The sequence below is a fragment of the Glycine max genome, chromosome 11, assembly GCF_000004515.6.
Source record: "Glycine max cultivar Williams 82 chromosome 11, Glycine_max_v4.0, whole genome shotgun sequence".
Lineage (NCBI taxonomy): Eukaryota > Viridiplantae > Streptophyta > Magnoliopsida > Fabales > Fabaceae > Glycine > Glycine max.
The window spans coordinates 9,445,779-9,467,103 of NC_038247.2; the positions used below are offsets into that span (position 1 = coordinate 9,445,779).

The window sequence follows — 21,325 nt, forward strand, 5'->3', positions numbered from 1 at the left end:
ATTTGTATCTTTCTCTTCCTTTCCTTATATAATATTATTTTTATTTGCCTTTAATAAAACATTAATTTTAAGCTTTTAATGTAACCGTGAAGAAGCTGAAAGTATGAATATCAACTTCATCATTTTTACTTACTTTTATAGGGGGGAAAGAGCAAGAGGATAGGAATTATGTTATTCTAGAAGTTTTTTTAATTTATAAGTTAAACGAATTTATTTATAATTTGAAAACCAACCTAAAACAAGACGTGCCAAAGTTAGTAAAGAAAGTTATTCTAGAAGGATTTCCTAATAAAATTATTTTATCCACTAACTTTTAATTTGTATAGATTAAATTTTATTAATTTAACTATTGAAACTTTGATATTAATTCAAGATTATGCACACAAAAGTTTTAAAAAGCCATATATTTATATTTTATAGTGATGTAATACTATTGTCAATATTTATTTAGATTTTTAAATATACGTTCTATTAATATTATTTAATTTCATATCGAATAATTTTAAAATTTTATAAAATTTATAATTGAATATTATTTGTGTGTTAAAATTATGCCTAATAAAAATTCTTAATCTAATTGTTACATTAATCAAATTTAATTTATAAAAAAATATTGAAAAGAATAAATTTTCTAAGATTTACCGCTGAATCTTGAAATAATAATAATTACAACCACTTCCCAATTTTCCTGTTATTCTTTACATACTGTTATAGGTCAGCCCACTCGCCCCTCCCCTGTTATTTATGCCTTCTATAATAGAATAGAATTCTAGCTAGTCTTGCAGTCAAAGTTCAAAATATTTTATAAACCAGAGACATAAATTTTACTTACTCCGTTTCTTAATTTCATATTATACTACGTCACTACTTTTAGTTCACCTTAAAATATTTATCAATTTAAGAAATTAAATTTTTTTTTAATAATGTCTTAATTATCCATTAATATCTCACTAAAAACTTAATGAATCTTGTTAGTAAGTCTCTAAGAATGGATCAATAAATAATTTTTTTTATTAACATTCGTCGTAGAATAATTGCATCGAAAATTATCATAAAAACATGTGATGATATTTTTCTACAAAACTTATAAAAGGTTAAATTAATCTGGATCTTAGAATTATTTAACAATTTTTAATTAGATGCATGATTTTGTTAATTAGGTTCCTGAATTTGTAATTTTTTAATTAGGTCCATAAAGAAGAAATCTAATTAAAAAATAAATACAAATTAAAGAATTAAGTTAAAATAAATAAATACAAGTTTAAGAACATAGTTAAAAAAAAAATTCAACCGAATTGAAATAAAAAATAATTTTATTCGACTCAAACAAAATTATGTTATACATATGATTTAAACAAAATAAAAAATAGTTCTGAAACACAATTAAAAATATAATAAAAGTTTAGGGAAGTGCAAAATAATTAAATTTTTATAAAATTAATCATTGTCTTAACACATTTACATTATTTTCCCAACTTAAAAGACAATCAATGAGAAACAGAAGGACTAGGAACATGCTATAAATAGAAGCAGCGCCAGCATCAGTGTGCTCTCAATTCCCAACCTTGTCTATCAAGTGTGATCACACATACATTAGTTTGAGAGAATTTTCCACAACAAGATGATGGGGAACAAGGTGCATGACATTGGTGTCACAGGAGTGATGATGAGTGCCTTAGTGTTGATGATGGTGTCAAAGGGTGTGAGAGCTCAAAACTGTGGGTGTGAGGCAGCAAATACGGGTATTGTGGGAGTGGTGATGACTACTGTGGCATGGCAGAGGATGCAAACAGGGTCCTTGCTATAGCACAGGCACTGCCAAACCCAACGATGATGATTCCGTCGCCGACATCGTCACCCCCGAGTTCTTCAACGCCATAATTGATGAAGCAGAAGACCATTGTGCTGGCAAGAATTTCTACTCACGAGATGCCTTCCTTGATGCTCTCATTGCCTACAACCACTTTGCTAGGACTGCCTCTTCTTATGACTCCAAGCGTGAAATTGCAGCTGCTTTTGCTCATTTCACCCACGAAACCAGACGTTAGTATTATTACTTACTACTCTTTCATTCAAATTTCTCCATATCCATGCACATTGCATGCATTAGGTAGAGGATAAAATTAAATAAAGTTTTTTAGGTGTTACATATACACCCTTCTATACCAGACCTCAATCTAATTAAATTGATAAGAAATAAATTCATATCCTACAAAAAAAAAAAGTGGGTTCGATTTTCGTTGGAATGTGATTATATTATTAGTGAATAATTTATAACGTAAGTGATATCTCTTTAAATCTTGAATCCCAAAATCAAATTCAGTTAAATTTAACCAGCCTGCAAGTTTCATATTTCAATAACATATTAATATGTCTAATAAAAGTATGCATTCAAGAATTGTGCAGATTATCTAAATGAAAATCTAATTCTTATTAGAAAATAACACCAACGGTATGTAAACTATTTCTAAGTTTTGTTTTTTTAATATAAAAAGAAGCTATTCTAATTGTACAAAAAGTGAGATAAATAAATCTTCATGCTATATAAATGATTACAACTAAAAATCAATTACCAATTAGTATGATTTACAGTTGGTAACACACACTTAACCCATGAAAGAGTATTTTTATTTGATTCTCACATAATATATTATTTATAGAGAAGAGTGAGAATAAATGTGACTAATCCTGAATCAAACACTAGTCCCATGCATTTTATGATTCAAAAGATTGGAATTTATTCAAAAATCTTGTGTTTCCAGTGAGGAGGTAAATATCCTAATTTATAATGGTTAAAAAAACTAAAAAACAATTAAAATCTTACGATAATTTAAATTGTCCCATGACTTCTTAAGATCACATGATTTTCATGTTTTATTATAAAGCTTAATGGTATATATTTATCCTCCTTGTAGACTCTCAGAACCGTCCTTGAAAATCATATTGTTAGTAGTGTTGTTCTTGCATAAAAGTACTTTCTCATTTGAAATGTGTCTTGGGGATTCATATATATAAACTTTGTTAATGAATCATATTAATTAATGTGGCCATGTGCATGCAGGTTTTTGCTACTTAGGAGAGATTGAAGGTGCATCAAAGAACTATTGTGGCAAAACCACCAAGAAGTACCCGTGTGCCCATGACAAAGGTTACCATGGGCGTGAACCCATCCAACTATCATGGAACTTCAACTACGCATGGGAGAGCTGGATTGGATACGGTGGTGGCCAGTGACCCGTTATAGCCTTCAAGACCGCGTTGTGGGACTGGACGGAACATGTGCGCCCTATCATCAACCAGGGGCTTTGGTTCAACCATGAGAGCCATCAATGGTCATCTTGAATGTGATGGAGCAAACTCTGAAACTGCTGAGACATGGAGAAAACCTCACTTGCTAATTAAGTTATTTAAGTTCTACCAAATGTATCCATTGATAATTGGATATGGATATGATAGGATAGATATATAATATCATACATAATTCGATTTTATATATGAGTAGTAGTGAATTAGCAGTGTTGGAAAGGGAAGAAGTTACATGTTTAATCCTTCCTCTATCATATATTATCATATCCACCATAAGATAAGGAGATCTAATTGTGTTAATTGTGTTTAACAGCAGAAGAGCAGAAGGAGTTTGCTTGTTTTTTTTCATAAAAGAGAGTATTAATCAGGTTGTTAGGGTATTAATCAGGTCGTTAGAGACACTAGGACCTGAGTTGACCATCAATGTTGCCTTAATTATAGATAAAAATTAGTATTTGACATCCCTAAACAATTACTATATACTCTAATTAATTGATGTTTGCGGTCCTCGTCACCCACTAACGTACCAATTTTAAAATTTTGAAATATTTATTAATTCGCACTCATCTAAACTAGCCTAAGAGTAAAAGCACGACTTGGGTTGACTTGACGCAAATCTCTTTACCGCTGAATTATTATGTATCCTAAGTTTCTAACTGCTTTGGATATTGAGTTGTGGAATCTGACAGCACTTATATTGAAGGGGTGGAGTGGGAGAAATTAAGAAAAGGAGGAGCCACATTATGTGCAGCTTTTAGACATATAGGGCTGAATCAAGGTGGAGGTGGAGTTTTTTTCCTGCCCATGGGAAAAATAAATTACCTATAATAAATTTATTAATTTTTATCATAATTATTTTAAAAATTTAAAAATTATGTGTTGGTGACTTAACTTAATTTATGTACTAAATGAGTCGAATTTAAGGTGTAAATTGAATTTGTTAAATAAATGAATTAAATTTAAATTATGTATAGATTAATTGATAGTATAAATTAAGTAATATATATATATATATATATATATATTTATAAAATTCGGAGTTGATACACATTAGGGTGGACGTGGTCAAAGTGAGCTCCTAGACTTCACACGTTGGTTACGAGAGTGACTTTTGTCAAGAAGATAGTAGAGGAGACCAATAAAACAAAAAACTCTGACGCTCAAGTAAATATATGAGTGAGGAGAATAAAGTAAATATATGCATACGAGAGCAAGTATATGTAAGCTCAAGGTGTGAGCAAATGTGTTATGGGTTCGATATTGATAGGAGTGGAGTGTAGTTACGGGGTCCTTGTTTGTAGGAACTATTATAACCTTTATTGATAATGTTGTAGATAAACTGTAGTTTGTAGCTTATAGATAAAAACTAGAAGATAATTGTACGATAATGTGTGTCTGTGTAAATATGTAAATAATTAACTATTTGCCAGTAGATAAATGTATTCAAATATATTTTCAAATATTAATATGTTAAAGATAACTTGTCAGGTAGGAAGCTCAGCTGCTAAGGACCGAGTGTCTGTGCTCCTCTTATAGTGTATTTTGTGGGTGTCACGTGTATTTTGTGGGTGTTGAATAATACAATATATATAATCCTATTTGTGTATCTCATCCCTAAATTAGGTACTTTGGGATTAAAAATGAGATAGTCTAAATTTTTTATATATGTTCTTAGAAAAAATAATTGATGAAAAAAAATCTATTTGTCTTATATTGATAAGTTGCATATTCTTCTATAATTGCATTAAATTAGGAAGTAAAATGCATAAAGAAAAAAAATGTGTTTAAAGTAATTTATAGTGATTTTTATGTGGAGTTTTATAGTTGTGTGCTAATTATTTATAAGTTTAATGATCATATAGTTACAATGTAAAGTATTTTTTATACTATCATTTAATCATAAATTATTTTTAACATAACTTCTAAAGTAATTATTATAAAAAAATTAATAAATTTATTATATATAATAGGTTATAATTAAATGACGGTATAAAACTATTTTAACAAACTTACATTTTCATTTTAAAGTGCATCATCATCCAGTACTGCTAATGCTATCCATCCAAATTTGGATGGAAAAGAGAGGAATACTTTAGTACAAAAGACGAAAGATTAACTCTATTTATCTCCCATTTCATTTCTATTAAAGGTATTTATATAATTTTACACATTTTTTTCCTTTCACTTCCTATATAATTAAACAAAAAAATTCTTTATTTCCTCTTATTTTCTCCCATGTCAGACAATCTAAAAATAATTATTTTCATCTCTTAATTCCTTCCTCTGCCCCCTCTGTAAACATACCCTTAATTAACTCATCGATCATGTGAGGATATGTCCATTTTTGTGCGGCAGAATGAACCTTTTTAAGAGTGTGTGGCCGCACAACTTGTGTGGACATAATAGAAATTTATTATAATAAATACCTACTCTGATGTATGTCATTTATTTAGCTCAAACATAGGTGTGAGACTCATTCGTATGTAGTGGTAAAAAAAAATAAAGAATAGTCGATGTAGCCTCTTTATTATATAAAAGAATTGAAAATTTGCTTACCTTTTATTTATTCATTTATTATTAATTAATTTACAGTTGAACTGTTCGTTTGGAACTTGATCAAGTCAAGGTATGTAGTGGAAGAGGTCAGGAAGAGCAAGGAGGTAGTTGATGGCTTTTGTATGACAATCGTTAGCCAAAACGATATTCACATCAATATTAAATCCATAAAAAGTAGCTGAAAAGAGATATAAAGAGAGAGACTAATAAATTAAAAAATGACGTATATATATAAATTAAAGAATCCTATTTCAATACACATGGATCTTTGCACTTGTTAGATCCATGTTCATTTTTTCTACATACATCCATTATTTATGTGGATAGATAGGTCTGTGCTCACCGATAGATCATATTGTATATATCTTGACCTAAAGAATCTTTTAATAAATTGACGAAAGTGATAAAATAATTGAGCTATTCTAGCTACATGTGAACGTGTGTATTAGGGTGAAGTATCAATGACCAGGGCCTTTAGGACTAGGTCCAGAAGCCAAACGCTGCATCCAAAACCCCATGGTTTTCTTGGCTTGTTCATAGGCTGATGAACTGTATGTTTGAAGGTTATTAGCTCTTGCAAATGCAAACTCCTCCGAATGAGATAAAACCCTTGCCTCCACCCTACTTTGGCTAATAAAAATTGCAACCAACATAACAACAAGCATGATCAAATTCAAAAGGGTGCATGCCTTTGAGGAATTCATTTTTGGAAAGTTTGGTGAAAAAGCTAGAAAAAAAAGGGTTATTGTGAATTAATTGCTAGGAACAATGAAAGAAAGCTTTTGTGGTTGTGTTGTGGCTTGTTGGTGGTGTTGGGGAGCAACAAATGGTGCCATTTTATAGTCAGACAAAGGGAACAAGTACATGTGTTAAATTTGTGCTTGTCTTTTTGGACTCAATCGGCATTTTCAGTGGACATTGGTTTGAACGTGTTACGTGTTGACTAAGGATTTGGGGGAAGTTGCCAAGCAACACGAGAATGACGAAATATTGATATTTTTTGTATTACTTATTGTACAATTCTAACCAAATTAAAAATATCAATTTTAATGTTTATTCTAAAATTTAAAGATGCATTAGAAATATAATTTATATATACATATATAAAAATTATAATATGTGTAATTTATATGAATTTTATTAAAATACATTGATAGTGCAAATATTTTTTATGATATCATTCTATCAGATGATGTATAAAAATTAAACTTAATAATTTATATTAATATAATTTGGTTACAAAATAATATAACACAATCTAAATATGACGCACATGATTTGCCCGGAAAAGAGAATACATGATTTCATGTTTGAATATGTCATGTGTGCATTAAAGTTGAATAAGTTGATATTACCAATGTGTCCTTGTCATGAAGGCCAGATCCTAGGGTAGTTTTGGTTAATAGTGTTGACAAGGCAAAGGTGCAAATATATTATGATTGATCGTGTTGTGTTTTAGTCGTATACTGTGATTAGAAAAGTTGAATTGACTAGACTACTCACATTTGACTATGCCAGAGAAAAATGAAAGGATAATAAAATAATAGATCACACCTAACCTTTTTTTTTTTTTAATTTTTCGCAAGATCAAACCTAACCTGTTATTTAGAATATCACATAGTTTTTCAGTTTTTGACAGAGGAATTTAATAACAAGTTGGTGCTTTCTTTCAGTCCCAAATTCTAACTAAACTAGCACTTTTACTTTTTTATTTTATTTTGCAAATCAGGGAGAGAGAAAAATGATAAAGTAGGAAAAGAAGGAAAATCAAAGCCGTGTTAGTTGGGCTAGTAGAATCCAATGGGACAAATAGCGCAAAAACAATGAAGGCGCGCCCAGACATGACAGACAACCAGAATCTTCAACCGTCATATGTAATTTTTGTAATAATTAAATTAATCAATTTTGCTAATAAAAAAGGTTAAGTTATGTTTTTAATACATTCATTGTACACACACAAAATTATTTTGCATTTAATTTATGATATAGAAGAAAGGTATCATAATTTATCAGCAATTAAAATTTAAAATTGAATCAAATTTCAATTAAAATTGATTTTAAGTAATAGTGTCTGAATGAATGAAAAATTATAAATGATAAAAGTGGATACTCAATGCAATTATGCAAGAGACGTCACTTGACTTAATGATAGAGAAAATAACTCTTAAAAATATTCGCCTAAAGAATGAAGACTTTAATTTTTATTATAGGAGTCAATTATCTCACCATACTCTAATTTTTATACAATGATATATTGCAATATTATAGTCGTTTTGCTTTTGATTAATTAATTTATAACTGGGTCGTATATTGAAGTTCTTTTTAATGATCGAAACAAGCTTTCTCGTGATTCATTTTCGATTATTATAACACATTAAACTTTGAAAACTTCAGTTCATAGTTTGAATGCTTCATATGCTTGTTTCTTCCGTTCACATTTGCAATCTAGCTTATAATTACTAAAACCAAAAGGAAGAATTTGTCGCTATACACTAAAAATTGGCCTCACTTTTATCAGCAGCTAGACACTATCGGTGTGTCCTTGCACACAAAAATATGCACCGCACTCATTAAACATTATTTTGATGGTAAAATAAACTCTGTTCTCCGCAATTTTAACTCGGAAAAATGAATATTTTACACGAAGAAAACGTAAATCTGGCTTAACAAAAGGTCAAAAGGGTTATCCTATTGATTTATCAACATGGTGGTGTTACTAACCTTGATCCTCATTGAAGGTGTTCACGTGCAAACTACGAGATTTAATACAGCATTGCTCCTAGTGAAAATTGTCATGTGAGAAAATGAAGCTTTTGTGCAAATCATGCATTTTAATAGGAATAAAAAAGACTTCTGATGGTACAAATTATATATTACAATATCATCACACTTAAGGTAATTAACATATAACATGAGCTACAAGAGCATGCAGCTAATCAGTTCATTTTTCTAATCAATTTTTGGCCAGTAGTCGAACAATATCGTGATTGGCCTTTAGCTGTACAACGTTGATATCAGAAATAAAGAAACTAAATTGAAGATTTGATATGAAGAAACAAAAAAGAATCCATGCTTCAAAATTCCTTTGCTCTTTGCCTCAATTGATCAAGTTCCAACTCGATCTCAGCATCTCGAAATGGAATCCCAGTGTTGGCGCTGGTGGTACTTCTTCCAGGAGGAAGGTCCCCTTTCTGCTTCAAGCAAACAGTCAAACAATTAAATGGAAAAAAAATTATATGTAGCATGTAGGTAGTATCGTACGAAACTTCCTCTCCGTCAAATTTACTTTCTTTAGCAAAATATAATGCTTTTGGAAAGAAAGAAAAAATATTCACCGGTTCTTTCACAGGTTTTCGTCACAAAAAAAGGAATGAGAACAAGTTGCAAGACAGTTAATTAAAAAAATCCTCATTTCATTATTACCAAGCATACAAACTATTTCCCATTTGAAGCATACCTTTGAGGCACCAGATAATTCTTTTTTCAAATTCGCAAGGTCGTCATCAACGGACGAGCCCTCAAGCAAAGCAAACTGCAAAAATCAATAATTAATAGGAGAATGAAATCCATGAGTTTCACAAACAGTTATATAGTGAAGGAATAAGTTTTACAACCTTTGTCACTCCACAGTCCAAACTCCCCAATTCTAATGCATGATAACTAATGGATGATGCAGCCCATGAATCCATTTGACCAAGCCAAGGATTTATATAACAAATCCCAATATATATTTGGAACTTAGGCTTGTTCTAAGTGCTTTTTGTGGTTCAGAGCTGTATTCAAATTATTTACGAAAGAAAAGATTTACATAATGCAGATTCTGCTACATAATCACTGGGCTCAGAGTTTATTTCTTTACTAAATAGCTTCCAGGGAAATGGTTTCTACATTTTCCTATGGCAAGTGAAATACACTAAGAAAACTGCATTATTATTGAATAGAAAACATAACAGTTTTTGACATTCCATTTGCAGGCAATTTATTCAATGACCCAGTGAGAGTAGTGAGTCTAGCTATGATAATAATATTTCAGAAGATTTCAATTTACACTATTTTGAACATCCCTAAGATGCAATAAACTTGGGCTTGGGTCCTTTGATCCTGTTTCCCATAAGAATAAATTTAAGTAAAACAAATCTAGTTTTCTTTTTCCTTTTAACTTGTATTCGTTCATTTCCAAGCTCAACATATAATGCATACAAATAAATTTGAAGTTACATGATATAATTACTACCTTTCCTTCAAGATCATCACTTGTCAACTGGCCAAGAGCTTCAGCTTGGGACTCCATTGTCAACACTATCAAGATAACCGAAAATAATTACAGAGAAAAATAATTTCATATACAATAATAAAAGCACATAAAAAGCTTACGTAATCGTGGCAGATGTTCACATATTTTTTATTCTATTGATTAGTTTGTAGTTTTTAAGCATGTCATATCATGTTAACATAAACCAAGTTTCATTTTACTCAATTTTCATCATTATTATAGATTTTGAATACAATTATACTTATAAGGATAATTAAGAATAAGCATGCATATGATCAAAATGCCCATAATTCACAAAGTACAGGTTCGGCCTAATCATAATACATCATGATTGTGCAATATAGCCCTTGTTATTTGTCAAAATCAAAATGCATTCAGATAGAAAAGGTTTTGATTTTTGAACCACTAGAAGCTTCCACTTGTCAGATCTTTTCCCTGATTTTATAGTTTATGCATATGCTAATTCGTTATCAGTTTGCAAAAAGAAAAAAGAAAGGGAAGCAGGATAGGAAGCATAGAACCTCAAAATATCTCGGGAATGACAATGAAATTATATGTCTGTATGTGGTGTGGTTAAGAGTACACATTAAGTACAGGCCAGGTTATATAGAAGTATTATTTACATATCCAAACAGCCAAAGTAGACTCAATGAGTTTTCTTACCTTTCTCTTCCATCTTTTCAAAAGCTGAAAGAGCACTACTTGTATTGACATTTCCCAGCATCTCACTCACCTTGGTTGCAGTCCTGAAGGAACATCAACCAACAATCATTACTAAAAATGCCAGAGAATATAGACTGTAACAAGAAGAAAGTAAATGGGTAAGAGATTTGAAAGACAAACTTTGCCGATTGAGCTCTTGCTTTGAGAGTATCTTTTTTCGACCTTGCCTCTTGTATCTTACTCTCCAAAAGCTACAAAATAAACAATTTATCATAATTGTGATCAATAAATGTTACTTGGAATAAAAAATGCCAGTATTAGAGTAGTAAACTAAAATTGTTCAACCGATTCCGATCATTTCTAGAAGGAGGCACCTCTTACAAAAAAAAGGTAGAAAAAGTGCAGTTTGTTGTGTCCACTTCTTCCAGCAAACAACTTTCCATCTCAAGTTTTAAACTGCATTCTCCCCATCAATAGTATAAGTCCACTGGTACATTTTAGGCTCTAGCCTACAAGCCAGAAATTAATTTTGCTAATTTTTTTCATTCTCAAGATGATTTTACATTCATAGCCAAGGTAAAGACAGGCACAGCAGAAGCTATAGGAGGATATCATTGTTTGATCAGTTGTAGAACAGTGCAAGCTTACAAGTCAAGGTTAAGGGTAGGTTTTTTCGGATGGCAATGGTAGAAAGTTAGCAGATTGTAGTCTTATACTCTTATTTATTGTATGTATTTTAGAGGATGAAACATGTGCAGTTAATAAGGGAGGTAATATGGGTTAATTAATTCCTTTATAATGTGAACCGCACAAGCAGTGGAAACCATGGTTCATGGATTCTAGGGTTAATTCAAGGAAAGAAATGACTTTTGAAATAGAAGATTTTATTGTGACATGCTGATGAAAATAGGTCACCAGTAGTGGGTAAAGTGGAAAGCTAAGTAAATCATGGTGGATGGTCACACCTACAGTTCCTTCAATAGGTTTCACAGCTACAATTTGATTTCTCCACAATCCACACAACCAAGAATATAGCAATTTTCTACAACAATCCATTAAAATAATCATTCATCTTAAAAAATGCACTACAATGTTTAAATAGAAGTCCGTTAATATATCCTACAAGTAAATGGATGGAGAATGAAGAACCAAACCTTAAAAAATTAAAATTTCCAGTTTCTACTGCAACCAAAGTCCAAACCCAAAAGAAAAACTTTGGGATTAAAAAATAATCAATCATACCTAAATAATGTGGACCAAAGCAAAGTATAACTCCTAGTGGCAGTAAGACATGCCTAGGAAAAAATTTATAAAAATGAACTCAAGAAACACAGCTTACTCTTTCTAAGAACCAAAGATAGAACTATGATTTAGCAAGGTTTTAGGAATATACACCTACAACTATGACTTAGGCATTCTTGACACTAGTGACTTCTATACTTTGATGTCTCTATATAACAATCCAGTGTTTTCAAAGTAGATTACGAAAAGGTTTATGAATCACGAAGTGATCCATGAAGCAAAGATAAGGAACAAGCCGTGCTTGGTTTTCAAAGTAGATTACGAAAAGGCTTATGATTCAGTATCTTGGGAATTCTTGCTGTATATGTTGAAGGGGATTGGGTTTTGTGCAAAATGGATATCATGGATTGAAGGCTGTCTAAAATCCGCTTCTATATCCATACTGTCTAAAAAATGCACTACAAGGGGACCCTTTAGCTCCGTTCTTATTTAACATTGTTGTGGAGGGACTAAATGGATTGGTGAGAGAAGCAATGGACAAAAACTTGTTTCAAGGCTTCCTTGTGGGCAAAAATGAGGTCAAAATTAGCATATTGCAGTATGCAAATGATACACTTTTTCTTAGGAAAGCATCCATGGAAAATGTGAAAGCGATTAAGGTGATTTTAAGAAGTTTTGAACTAGTCTCAGGCCTCAAAATTAACTTCTCAAATAGTAGTTTTGGGGCAATTGGGATGTCGGAGAGTTGGAAGGTGACTGCTGCTAGTTACTTAAATTGCAGGCTACTGGTCATACCTTTTCTATACTTGGGTATCCCGATTGGGGCAAACCCAAGGTGTTTCGAGTTGTGGGATCCTATCGTCAAGAAAAGTGAGAGAAAATTGGCAAAATGGAAACAAAAACTACTATCATTTGGGGGAAGGGTAACACTCATAAAGTCTGTCCTAAATTCTATTCCTATATATTTCTTTTCTTTTTTCAGGGCCCCAAACAGCATTCTGGACAAACTAGTGTGGATACATAGGCGTTTTTTGTGGGGTGGAGGTATGGAGCATAAGAAGATAGCGTGGGTGAAGTGGGAATCGGTGTGTCTACCAAAGGAGAAAAGAGGAATTGGAATTAGGGACCTTAGGAAGTTTAATTATGCTCTTCTCAAAAAGTGGAAGTGGAATCTCTTCCATAACCAAGGAGAATTGTGGGCTAAAATACTGATTTCAAAATATGGTGAACCAAGGAGAATTGTGGACTAAAATACTGATTTCAAAATATGGTGACTGGTGTAATTTGGAGGGAGAAAGAAGGGGTAATAGAGTATCAGCATGGTGGAAGGATATAAACAGCATAGCTTCTGCTGGCGTAGATGGCAGTTGTTTAGCTAAAGGGATAAAATGAAAAGTAGGGTGTGGAGCAAAGGTTAAATTCTAGGAGGATGGATGGAAGGAGGATGGAGTATCACTTAAGCAGAAATACCCTACACTTTTTTCCATATCGAAGCAGCAAAATCATGTCATTCAGCAAATGGGCAGTTTCATAGATGAAGGATGGGAATGGGACTTCAAATGGAGACGCGAACTCTTTGATGGCGAGATGGATATGACTGTGAGGTTCTTAGAAGATTTAGAAGGCACCAGCATTCACCTGGATCGAGAAGATAAGTGGATTTGTAAGGAAGATGTATCGGGTGTATACACAGCCGGGAATGGGTACAGGTTTGGTGGGAAGGTACTTTTTCAGAGCTGTGGAAGGTCAAGGTCCCTAGTAAAGTCACTTTCTTCGTGTGGAGACTAATCAGGGACAGATTACCAACTAAAATCAACCTGCGCAGGAGGAATGTGGATATACATGATCCCACATACCCATTCTGCAAAAATAAAAAAGAGGATGCAGCACATCTCTTCTTTAGTTGCAGCAAAATCATGCTGCTTTGGTGGGAATCATCATTGTGGATAAACATCTCAGCACCACTTCCACAGAACCAGAGAATGCACTTCCTCCAGCATGTGGCTGGCAAAGAAAATGGTAACAGCTTTCAAAAATGGAAATGCTGGTGGATTTCCTTGACTTGGAGTATTTGCCAGCATCGGAATAAGATTGTTTTTGAAGAGGAAAATTTTAATGATAGTAAGCTGTTGGAGGATGCTATATTTATCCGCTGGACTTGGCTAAAAAATCTGGATAAAGGTTTTAACATGCCATTTCATCACTATACCAGCAACATGAAGGAGGCCTTTATGTGATTAGGGTGGGATAATTATATAAGTGGGGGTAACTGTGAGATAAGTATAATGTCAGAACTATGGTTTCTTAATTCATGTTGTAAACTATGTATTAGGACACCATAGTCCTACTCAAACTGGCCACTGTGTAACCCCTTCAGTACAACTTGTACTGTTTAATATATAATACAATACTATTTTTGCTGATTAAAAAAAAATCCAGTGTTTTGACATATTGGGAAAAAACAAGATTTAGCTTACCCTTGTATTAGAGACAAGATTCTCAACAACAGTCTTTTGTTGATCAAGTTGAGCTTTCAAAGAACTGGCATTATCCTGCAACATATTAAAAGCATATAATGAGCTTTCTGTTATGCAATATGCATATAAGGCACTATTTTGAAGATGCACTTTCTTGAATCATAGAATAAAAGTTCAAATCAAACTTTGGCAAACTCCAATTTTTTAATCTACAACACTGTCATCAGCATTCAAATTTTCATCAATCTGACATGAGTTGAAATGTACATATGAAAGCACTTTAAAGAGTCAGCTACTGTGAAGTCTGTCGTGTCGTCATCCAAAGATTCTAACAACTTAAGCTAATCAAAACACATTATAACCCATCACAATCTGAATGGTTAATCCAATTCATAGACCTATAGATTTGGTAAAATGACTTCAGAACACAGGGTACAGTTCCAATCAAGCTTTTAATATGCTTCTAGGAATGGGAATATAAGAATAGCAAGCATTAAATGTTTCAATACTATTAAGCAATGACAGGAGGACAAATTGCCAAAACATTTAATAACCATATGAAAGGAAGAAGAAAAAATCAACAACTTCATTTGACTCATTTACACTCCACAAATTAAACAGCCATATTAAAAACCTAACATAGAAATTCAAAACAAATATTAGCATAAAACTGTTCAACAAAATGAGAATGTACCGCATAAGATTTACGCCTCTTAAGTGCTTCACGAGCAAGATCCTCTTCACCTTTCTGAAGAGCAAGTTGTGCTTTCCGGTACCTACATCAGTTAAAAAGCACAAAGGCATGTTTATATACCATACATCATTAGAAAATTAAGATAATAACTCTTTCATACATTACCACTCTTCAGAAGCTTGTTGTGCAGCCTTGTATTTATTTTCCAACCGCTTTTGAGATGCCAACACCTGAAGACAAAAATTGTTCAATGAAAATAAAGTTGAACTAACAATCCTTTTTGAAGTCAGTTTACAGCTAAATAGTTTGTGTATAATCATAATCCATATAAACTCAAACAAGCAAAACAATTATAAGAGTAAAATAGTGATTGAAAGAACACAAGGAAACAACTAATACAACAACATTTTTCTAAAAATAATTGTAACTAACTTGTGCAGTAGCTTGACGCATTTTGGTCAAGTCGTCGTTCATTTCAAGCACAGCTTGCTCCAATATTTTCTCCGGATCTTCAAACGAGCTTAAGACAGCGTTTGCGTACGACTGCATTACTAAGATGACAAAATCTAACCATAACGACAACGACAATGAGAATATTAAAGCTAAGCGACTGTCGTTTCAGTGCTTTTTTCACCTTCACAACTCTGGCGAACCTGTCAAAGAGGTTCATGCGAGCACCGAGAGCACCTCCACCGCGCGCAGGCTTCGCAATCCTCATCACTCGAAGTTTCAGAACTTCCACTGCAACGATTAGAAGTTCGAAACAAAGTTAATTAAACTAATCACGTTATAAATGAAGCGTTTAAGTAAATTAAACGGAAATTAACGATTGCGAGTAGCAGAAAGAGAGAGAGGATAGTAAATTACCTCGTGCAGTGCCGAAGAAGGAGGTAGTGAGAGGCTTCTTGAGTACGCAGAGAGTGGAGGAGGAAGATTGAAATGGCGCGGGGGGCAATCCCGTAAATATTTGAAGTTTCGCCGCCATTTTTGTGATCGACGAACGAGAAAGTTGGCTGTTGCAGATAGAGTTGAAGATATTGCGATTTTGGGAACACTCCTCTCAGCCTTGCTCCTCCTCACGCTCCTCGATACCAGCACCTTCCTTTTGGAATGGGCCGAAACGAATTGGGCCCGTCTCCTGGATCGGCCTATTTTTGCACTCGAGTCCACGCAATCTGCTCCGTATATTTGGAATCATTAGTTTTCTTTTTCGACCAGAGAAAGAACCACTGAAATTTTATGAATTAATTTGATTAGTTAAGAGTTTTTTAACTGTTAATTAAGAATTTATTTATTTTTAGTTTTGACTTGATAGTTTGAATTGATCATTTTTATATTGAAAAGTGTGATCTTACCGTTATCAAGTAACATTATCTCTAGTGGAAGATAATCGTACCAAAAAAATCTTAGGAAATTAGTACAAAGTTTTATAAGAAATTTATCATTATTTGTTAAATTTTATCAGAAAACTACAAAACTGAAACACATTAAATTATAGAATAAATTATACTTACATCTTTTGAAATTTAATGAAATTACATAGACATTTTTGTCTTTATCTATTCTCACACTAATTTTCTTTAATTATTTGAAAATATACATTTACACCATGTTACACATTATATTAATCCTCTTTAGTTATTTAAAAGTATACACTAATATAGTAATATTTTTTAATTACTTGAAAAACATTATATAGGGATCCCCGAACGGAAATTAGTGTAAATGTTAAAAAAAATAGATAAAATTTATGTAATTTTACAAAATCTCAAATAAAATTTATGTAATTTACTCTAAATAATAAGTAAGATTCATAAAATTTTGTAATTTCTAATAATTTTGTATAAAAAAATACATTAAAAAAGTGCCCACAAATGCAATATTAAGTTACGTGCATACAAATTCAGTGCCCTCTATTCATTTCTATCTGCCACGTGGTAGGTACAAACACTTGCTCCAGCTCCAAACCATGTTTGAGAAGATTCAGTTTATCCATTTTGCGGACATCATCACATGACATCCTTGGTTATGCCTACCATGGCCTCCTCTCTGCTTCTCCAACTTGGTAATCAATCCCATTCACTTCTCTTCCTCAAATTTGCATTTTTTTTTTTTTGTTTTGCTCTCTATCTCAACAATGTATAATTCTCTTCTATCCCATCAACAAGTTATAACCTTTTTATAGCATGACATGTATGTACTTTAAAAATAAAATTGCTTTTTATAAATTAAAAAAAAAATGTCGTGTTGATATATACTGTCAATGGCAAGCACTAAGCAGTAGACATTCATAGAATGTGGATTCATAAGCACTAAGCAGTAGAAATTCATAGAATGTGAATTCATATAAGGTTGATCTAGTGGTGAAGGGAGAAGGGAAGGGGGTAGAGATTGCAGTTTCAAGTCCCCTGCTAACAAAAACTAGCATTTGCCCGATAGAAGGAAAAAAAGAAATCAGTTTCTGCATAGTGTTGTTGGCCCAACTTCCCTTCTTCAAATGCCATGATTGTTTTCTGAACTTAGTTTACCTTTTGCTAGGTTCTACTTGTGGTAAAAGTCCCTCTTTTGCTCCTCCTCAAAGCATTTTGGTTGACAAACTTCGAAGATTAGTGATTAAAGTCAAGTCCTCAGAGACAAGGGAATGCACCACAGCTATGTTTAATGCCAATTCACGTAGAGACTTTCTTGGGTTAGCTTTAGGAGTCTCGGGTCTCTTCATCGGTTCGCTGGATGCAAATGGAGCTGGTTTGCCCCCAGAGGAAAAGCCTAAACTGTGTGATGACACTTGTGAGAAAGAGCTTGAAAATGTATGGTGAGATTACATAGCCCCTTCTTTTGCCTTATTTCTATGTTTTTCTCCATTTGTTTTAAACATTGCTGGTACTGATTGCTGTATGTTGCTTCGAATGCATTCACTTTCATACGGTTGAATCACTTTCTGTAAGGTGAATCATGTCTGAAATCTTGGGGACTTGAAAGTTGAAACATCATTTATATAAATATTGCTGAAGATATGATAATTTCTATTAAACTTTCTTGCCATATAAAGTGGTTAGAGATTTTATAGCCCCCACTGATAAGGTTCTTAACAAATTGTTGCTAGTCTTAAAGAGATCACCAAGGCTCACCTTGTGCTGTCCCTTTATTTCAAGTTTTGTGACCCAAAAAACTCTGGCAGTTAAGCTTTATTGACTTGCTGAAATTTAAGAATTAATATTTTTGCACAGTGTCTAATCTACCCCCACATTGTTTCTAGCAAACAGAATCTAACTTTCTAAGAGGAATGTGCATAGATTCCTATAGTTCTACATATGATACTGTTGTATAATTGGTCTAATATTCAGTTTAGTTTCAATATTTCTGTTATAGGGTCAGATTCTGTCAATTGTGCATGCTATGCAATGAAGAATCTGTTATTGTTAGAAATAGTTAATCAACGTGATAGCACTTGAATTCAAAGGGACACACTTTTAGGAACCTTTGACCATCAATAAAAATGATTAGGCCAGTGAATTTTACTTTGTTAACACTTTAATTTCCATAGTTATTGACTGATGCTGTTTTTGAATATTTTATGCAATGCAGGTGCCTACGGTAACTACTGGATCAGGTTTGCAATACAAGGATATTAAAGTTGGACAAGGTCCTAGTCCACCAATTGGATTTCAGGTCTGTAAAGTCTTCTGACTTGTTCAGGTTCTCATGTATGCATGTCTCAACCTTTCAAAATGGCAACCGATTCCAAATTTGAACTAGATCAACGCCTAACTACTTAGACAACTGAATATGTTTTTTCTTGACAAATGGTCTGATTGTATATTTATTTTTACCTTTTATGTAGAAAATACTCTACAAATATTGGTGATGGCCTTATCTTATATGGGCTTGCCATCTACTAAGTTCTTCAACATAACATATGCTTCTGCAGATTCACTTTGCCATTCTATGCTTCCTTTTTCATCAAAATTAATCTTTAGGGCACTGCATAACTTTCTCAAGCACTTGAATCACTGTAGGCATATTTTTTTAAAAATATCATTTGAGGCAGCAGCTGCATTTGTCCCACAACTGAGCCAAACTTCTTCACAATGGCATGCTTTTTGGTCCAGGCATGGCCTCTCTACCTCCTCCACTCTAAAGTAGGAACTAGCTAAAGTTTGTAATATATCTTCACTTTTTCACCCTTGAATAAACTTAAAAGTGACTTTTGTCTGGAGTAGAGTTAAGTCCTCTGTCAGCAGGTGATATTGTTCTCAATATGGCAAGACTGACTTCATTTCCATGTGCCTCTCTGATGACTCTAATAATCCTTGATGAAATGTAATTACAGGTGGCTGCTAATTATGTTGCAATGGTTCCCTCCGGACAAATATTTGATAGGTATTACAAATTTCTATCAATCTTTCTTCAGTCATTGAATTGCTAGATGTGGAATGGTGTTTGTTGTTGTGTATACATGAGAAGTTTTATTTGACTATACAGAATTGTACAGCCATGCCTAATCATATGTTGGACTTCTAAATATGTTATTAAGAGAATCGTCAATCAGCTATATTTTGCTAACTTGTCCATTCCTTTTTCAGCTTTTTGTCACCTTCCAATTTTTGTTTTGAAGATCTTCACTTTTAACCCTGATTACAATTATATGTGTACTATCATGTTTGCACTTTGATAAAAATGAATTTGAAGCCTTTGAAGATGACATAGGCAGGTACATTATGTGTTGCTCTTTTCCCCCCTTTTCAATTTTACAGTTCACTGGAGAAAGGTCAGCCTTATATTTTTCGTGTTGGTTCTGGTCAGGTAAACTCTGGATGTTGCTTTTAATGTTATCAAACTTAAGAATTTAACCTTCATTGTAGTTATTAGTGTTCAAACTTGAAAAACAATAGTTTTGGGGCCAATTGTTGGATAATCCTTTTCAAGATAAACTGATATTCAACCCAATGAGTAACAGGTGATACAAGGACTTGATGAAGGTATTCTGAGCATGAAAGTAGGAGGGAAACGTCGACTGTACATACCCGGATCAGTAAGCTTCTTTCTTGATAGCTGATGCTAGATTCCCCATGTGTAAGCCTGTAGCATCTCCCAACATAGTAACACATTCAAAATCTTAAACAACGTGTGTTTTTCCTTGTGAAGCATAGTACAACTTCTTCAATATTAAGCTTCCATATTCCTAGTTTCTCCGTGGCCATTGGCTATGAGAATGAGCAGTGTGCATTGACAATCTATAGCAATCACTTGGTGCTCTGATAATTTTCTTTGAGTCTTGCTAACAGGTGTCCTTATGACGCATTGGTTAAGGAACTAAAAGGGGAAAACATTTATTGTGGAAATCATAGGAAAGCGCAAAAATGATCATGGGCTGTGCAATTTTTTGTCTTCCAATAAAAACATTTCTACTTTAAGTTTCTTAACCAATGCCTTAAGAGCACTAGTTAGCATTTGTCATTTTCTTTACTAATTGAAAATGACAAGTCTTCGGTTCTAATTGTTAGCCACATATCTCTTCTTTGCTTTTTAATTTGGCAGCTGGCATTCCCAAAAGGCCTTACTTCTGCTCCTGGAAGACCAAGGGTGGCTCCAAGCAGTCCAGTCATATTTGATGTTAGTTTGGAATACATACCGGGGCTTGAAGTGGATGAGGAATAAAATGAGTTTGTCCATTCTAGCTTTAATTGTAGTACCTAATCAATCTTGTATCTTAATTTTGTTTGTCACTGGCACCATCACCATTCTATACGATCGTTAATTCTTTTTGAGAAATTCGCAAAAATCTCCTAGCTATGTTGAGTAACATTGTTCTGACTTCTGAGTTCAAATATCACGAAAAAATTTCCTTATGTTTCTACTTAATGGGCTAGTAAACATTCTATTGATAGTTTATGCTGGATTATCTGCTGTCCTAGAGGAAGACGAGATCTTTGTCCCACTTGGGGGTTTGGTCAAAACGTTAAACGTGGAACTTTCAGCCACATTAATAACTATAGAACAGGGTATCAACGATTATGTTGGGCATGTATGACATTTGGGTGAGAAATAGTCAAGTTAAATTCGCCAATTCGTGCTAACTAGCATTTCCGTACACATAATGCTTATACAAGAATC

General features: G+C 33.0%; 3 protein-coding genes and 1 pseudogene across 4 annotated transcripts; 2 read left to right on the forward strand and 2 right to left on the reverse strand.

Annotated features, from left to right (window-relative positions):
- The first annotated feature begins 1,589 nt into the window (after positions 1-1,589).
- On the forward strand, positions 1,590-3,234 carry LOC106795022 (endochitinase PR4-like; annotated as a pseudogene).
- A 2,833-nt stretch (positions 3,235-6,067) lies between these two features.
- On the reverse strand, positions 6,068-6,673 carry LOC100500558 (uncharacterized). The gene has a single exon (NM_001364605.1). It carries the CDS (start codon positions 6,564-6,566, stop codon positions 6,321-6,323), a length of 246 nt encoding a protein of 81 aa, NP_001351534.1. The 5' UTR covers positions 6,567-6,673; the 3' UTR covers positions 6,068-6,320.
- Positions 6,674-8,677: 2,004 nt separating this feature from the next.
- LOC100818209 (membrane-associated protein VIPP1-like) lies at positions 8,678-16,289 on the reverse strand. Of its 2 annotated transcripts, NM_001255079.2 has the most exons (11): positions 16,079-16,289; positions 15,846-15,952; positions 15,644-15,754; positions 15,377-15,441; positions 15,212-15,293; positions 14,518-14,592; positions 10,979-11,049; positions 10,799-10,881; positions 10,097-10,161; positions 9,320-9,394; positions 8,678-9,053 (listed from the first exon to the last, which is right to left on the reverse strand). In NM_001255079.2, the coding sequence occupies exons 1-11, from the start codon at positions 16,194-16,196 to the stop codon at positions 8,937-8,939; spliced, it is 969 nt and encodes a 322-aa protein (NP_001242008.2). In that variant the 5' UTR covers positions 16,197-16,289; the 3' UTR covers positions 8,678-8,936. The 2 variants fall into 2 exon arrangements, with proteins under 2 accessions (NP_001242008.2, XP_014619005.1); XM_014763519.2 differs by lacking the exon at positions 16,079-16,289 and having other exon boundaries at positions 8,720-9,053; positions 15,644-15,762; positions 15,846-15,954.
- Positions 16,290-17,119: 830 nt separating this feature from the next.
- On the forward strand, positions 17,120-21,060 carry LOC100818743 (peptidyl-prolyl cis-trans isomerase FKBP16-3, chloroplastic). Its single transcript, XM_003537874.5, has 7 exons — positions 17,120-17,276; positions 17,750-18,018; positions 18,797-18,880; positions 19,542-19,591; positions 19,966-20,014; positions 20,169-20,243; positions 20,750-21,060. Exons 1-7 carry the CDS (start codon positions 17,225-17,227, stop codon positions 20,867-20,869), a joined length of 699 nt encoding a protein of 232 aa, XP_003537922.1. The 5' UTR covers positions 17,120-17,224; the 3' UTR covers positions 20,870-21,060.
- Positions 21,061-21,325: the final 265 nt, after the last annotated feature.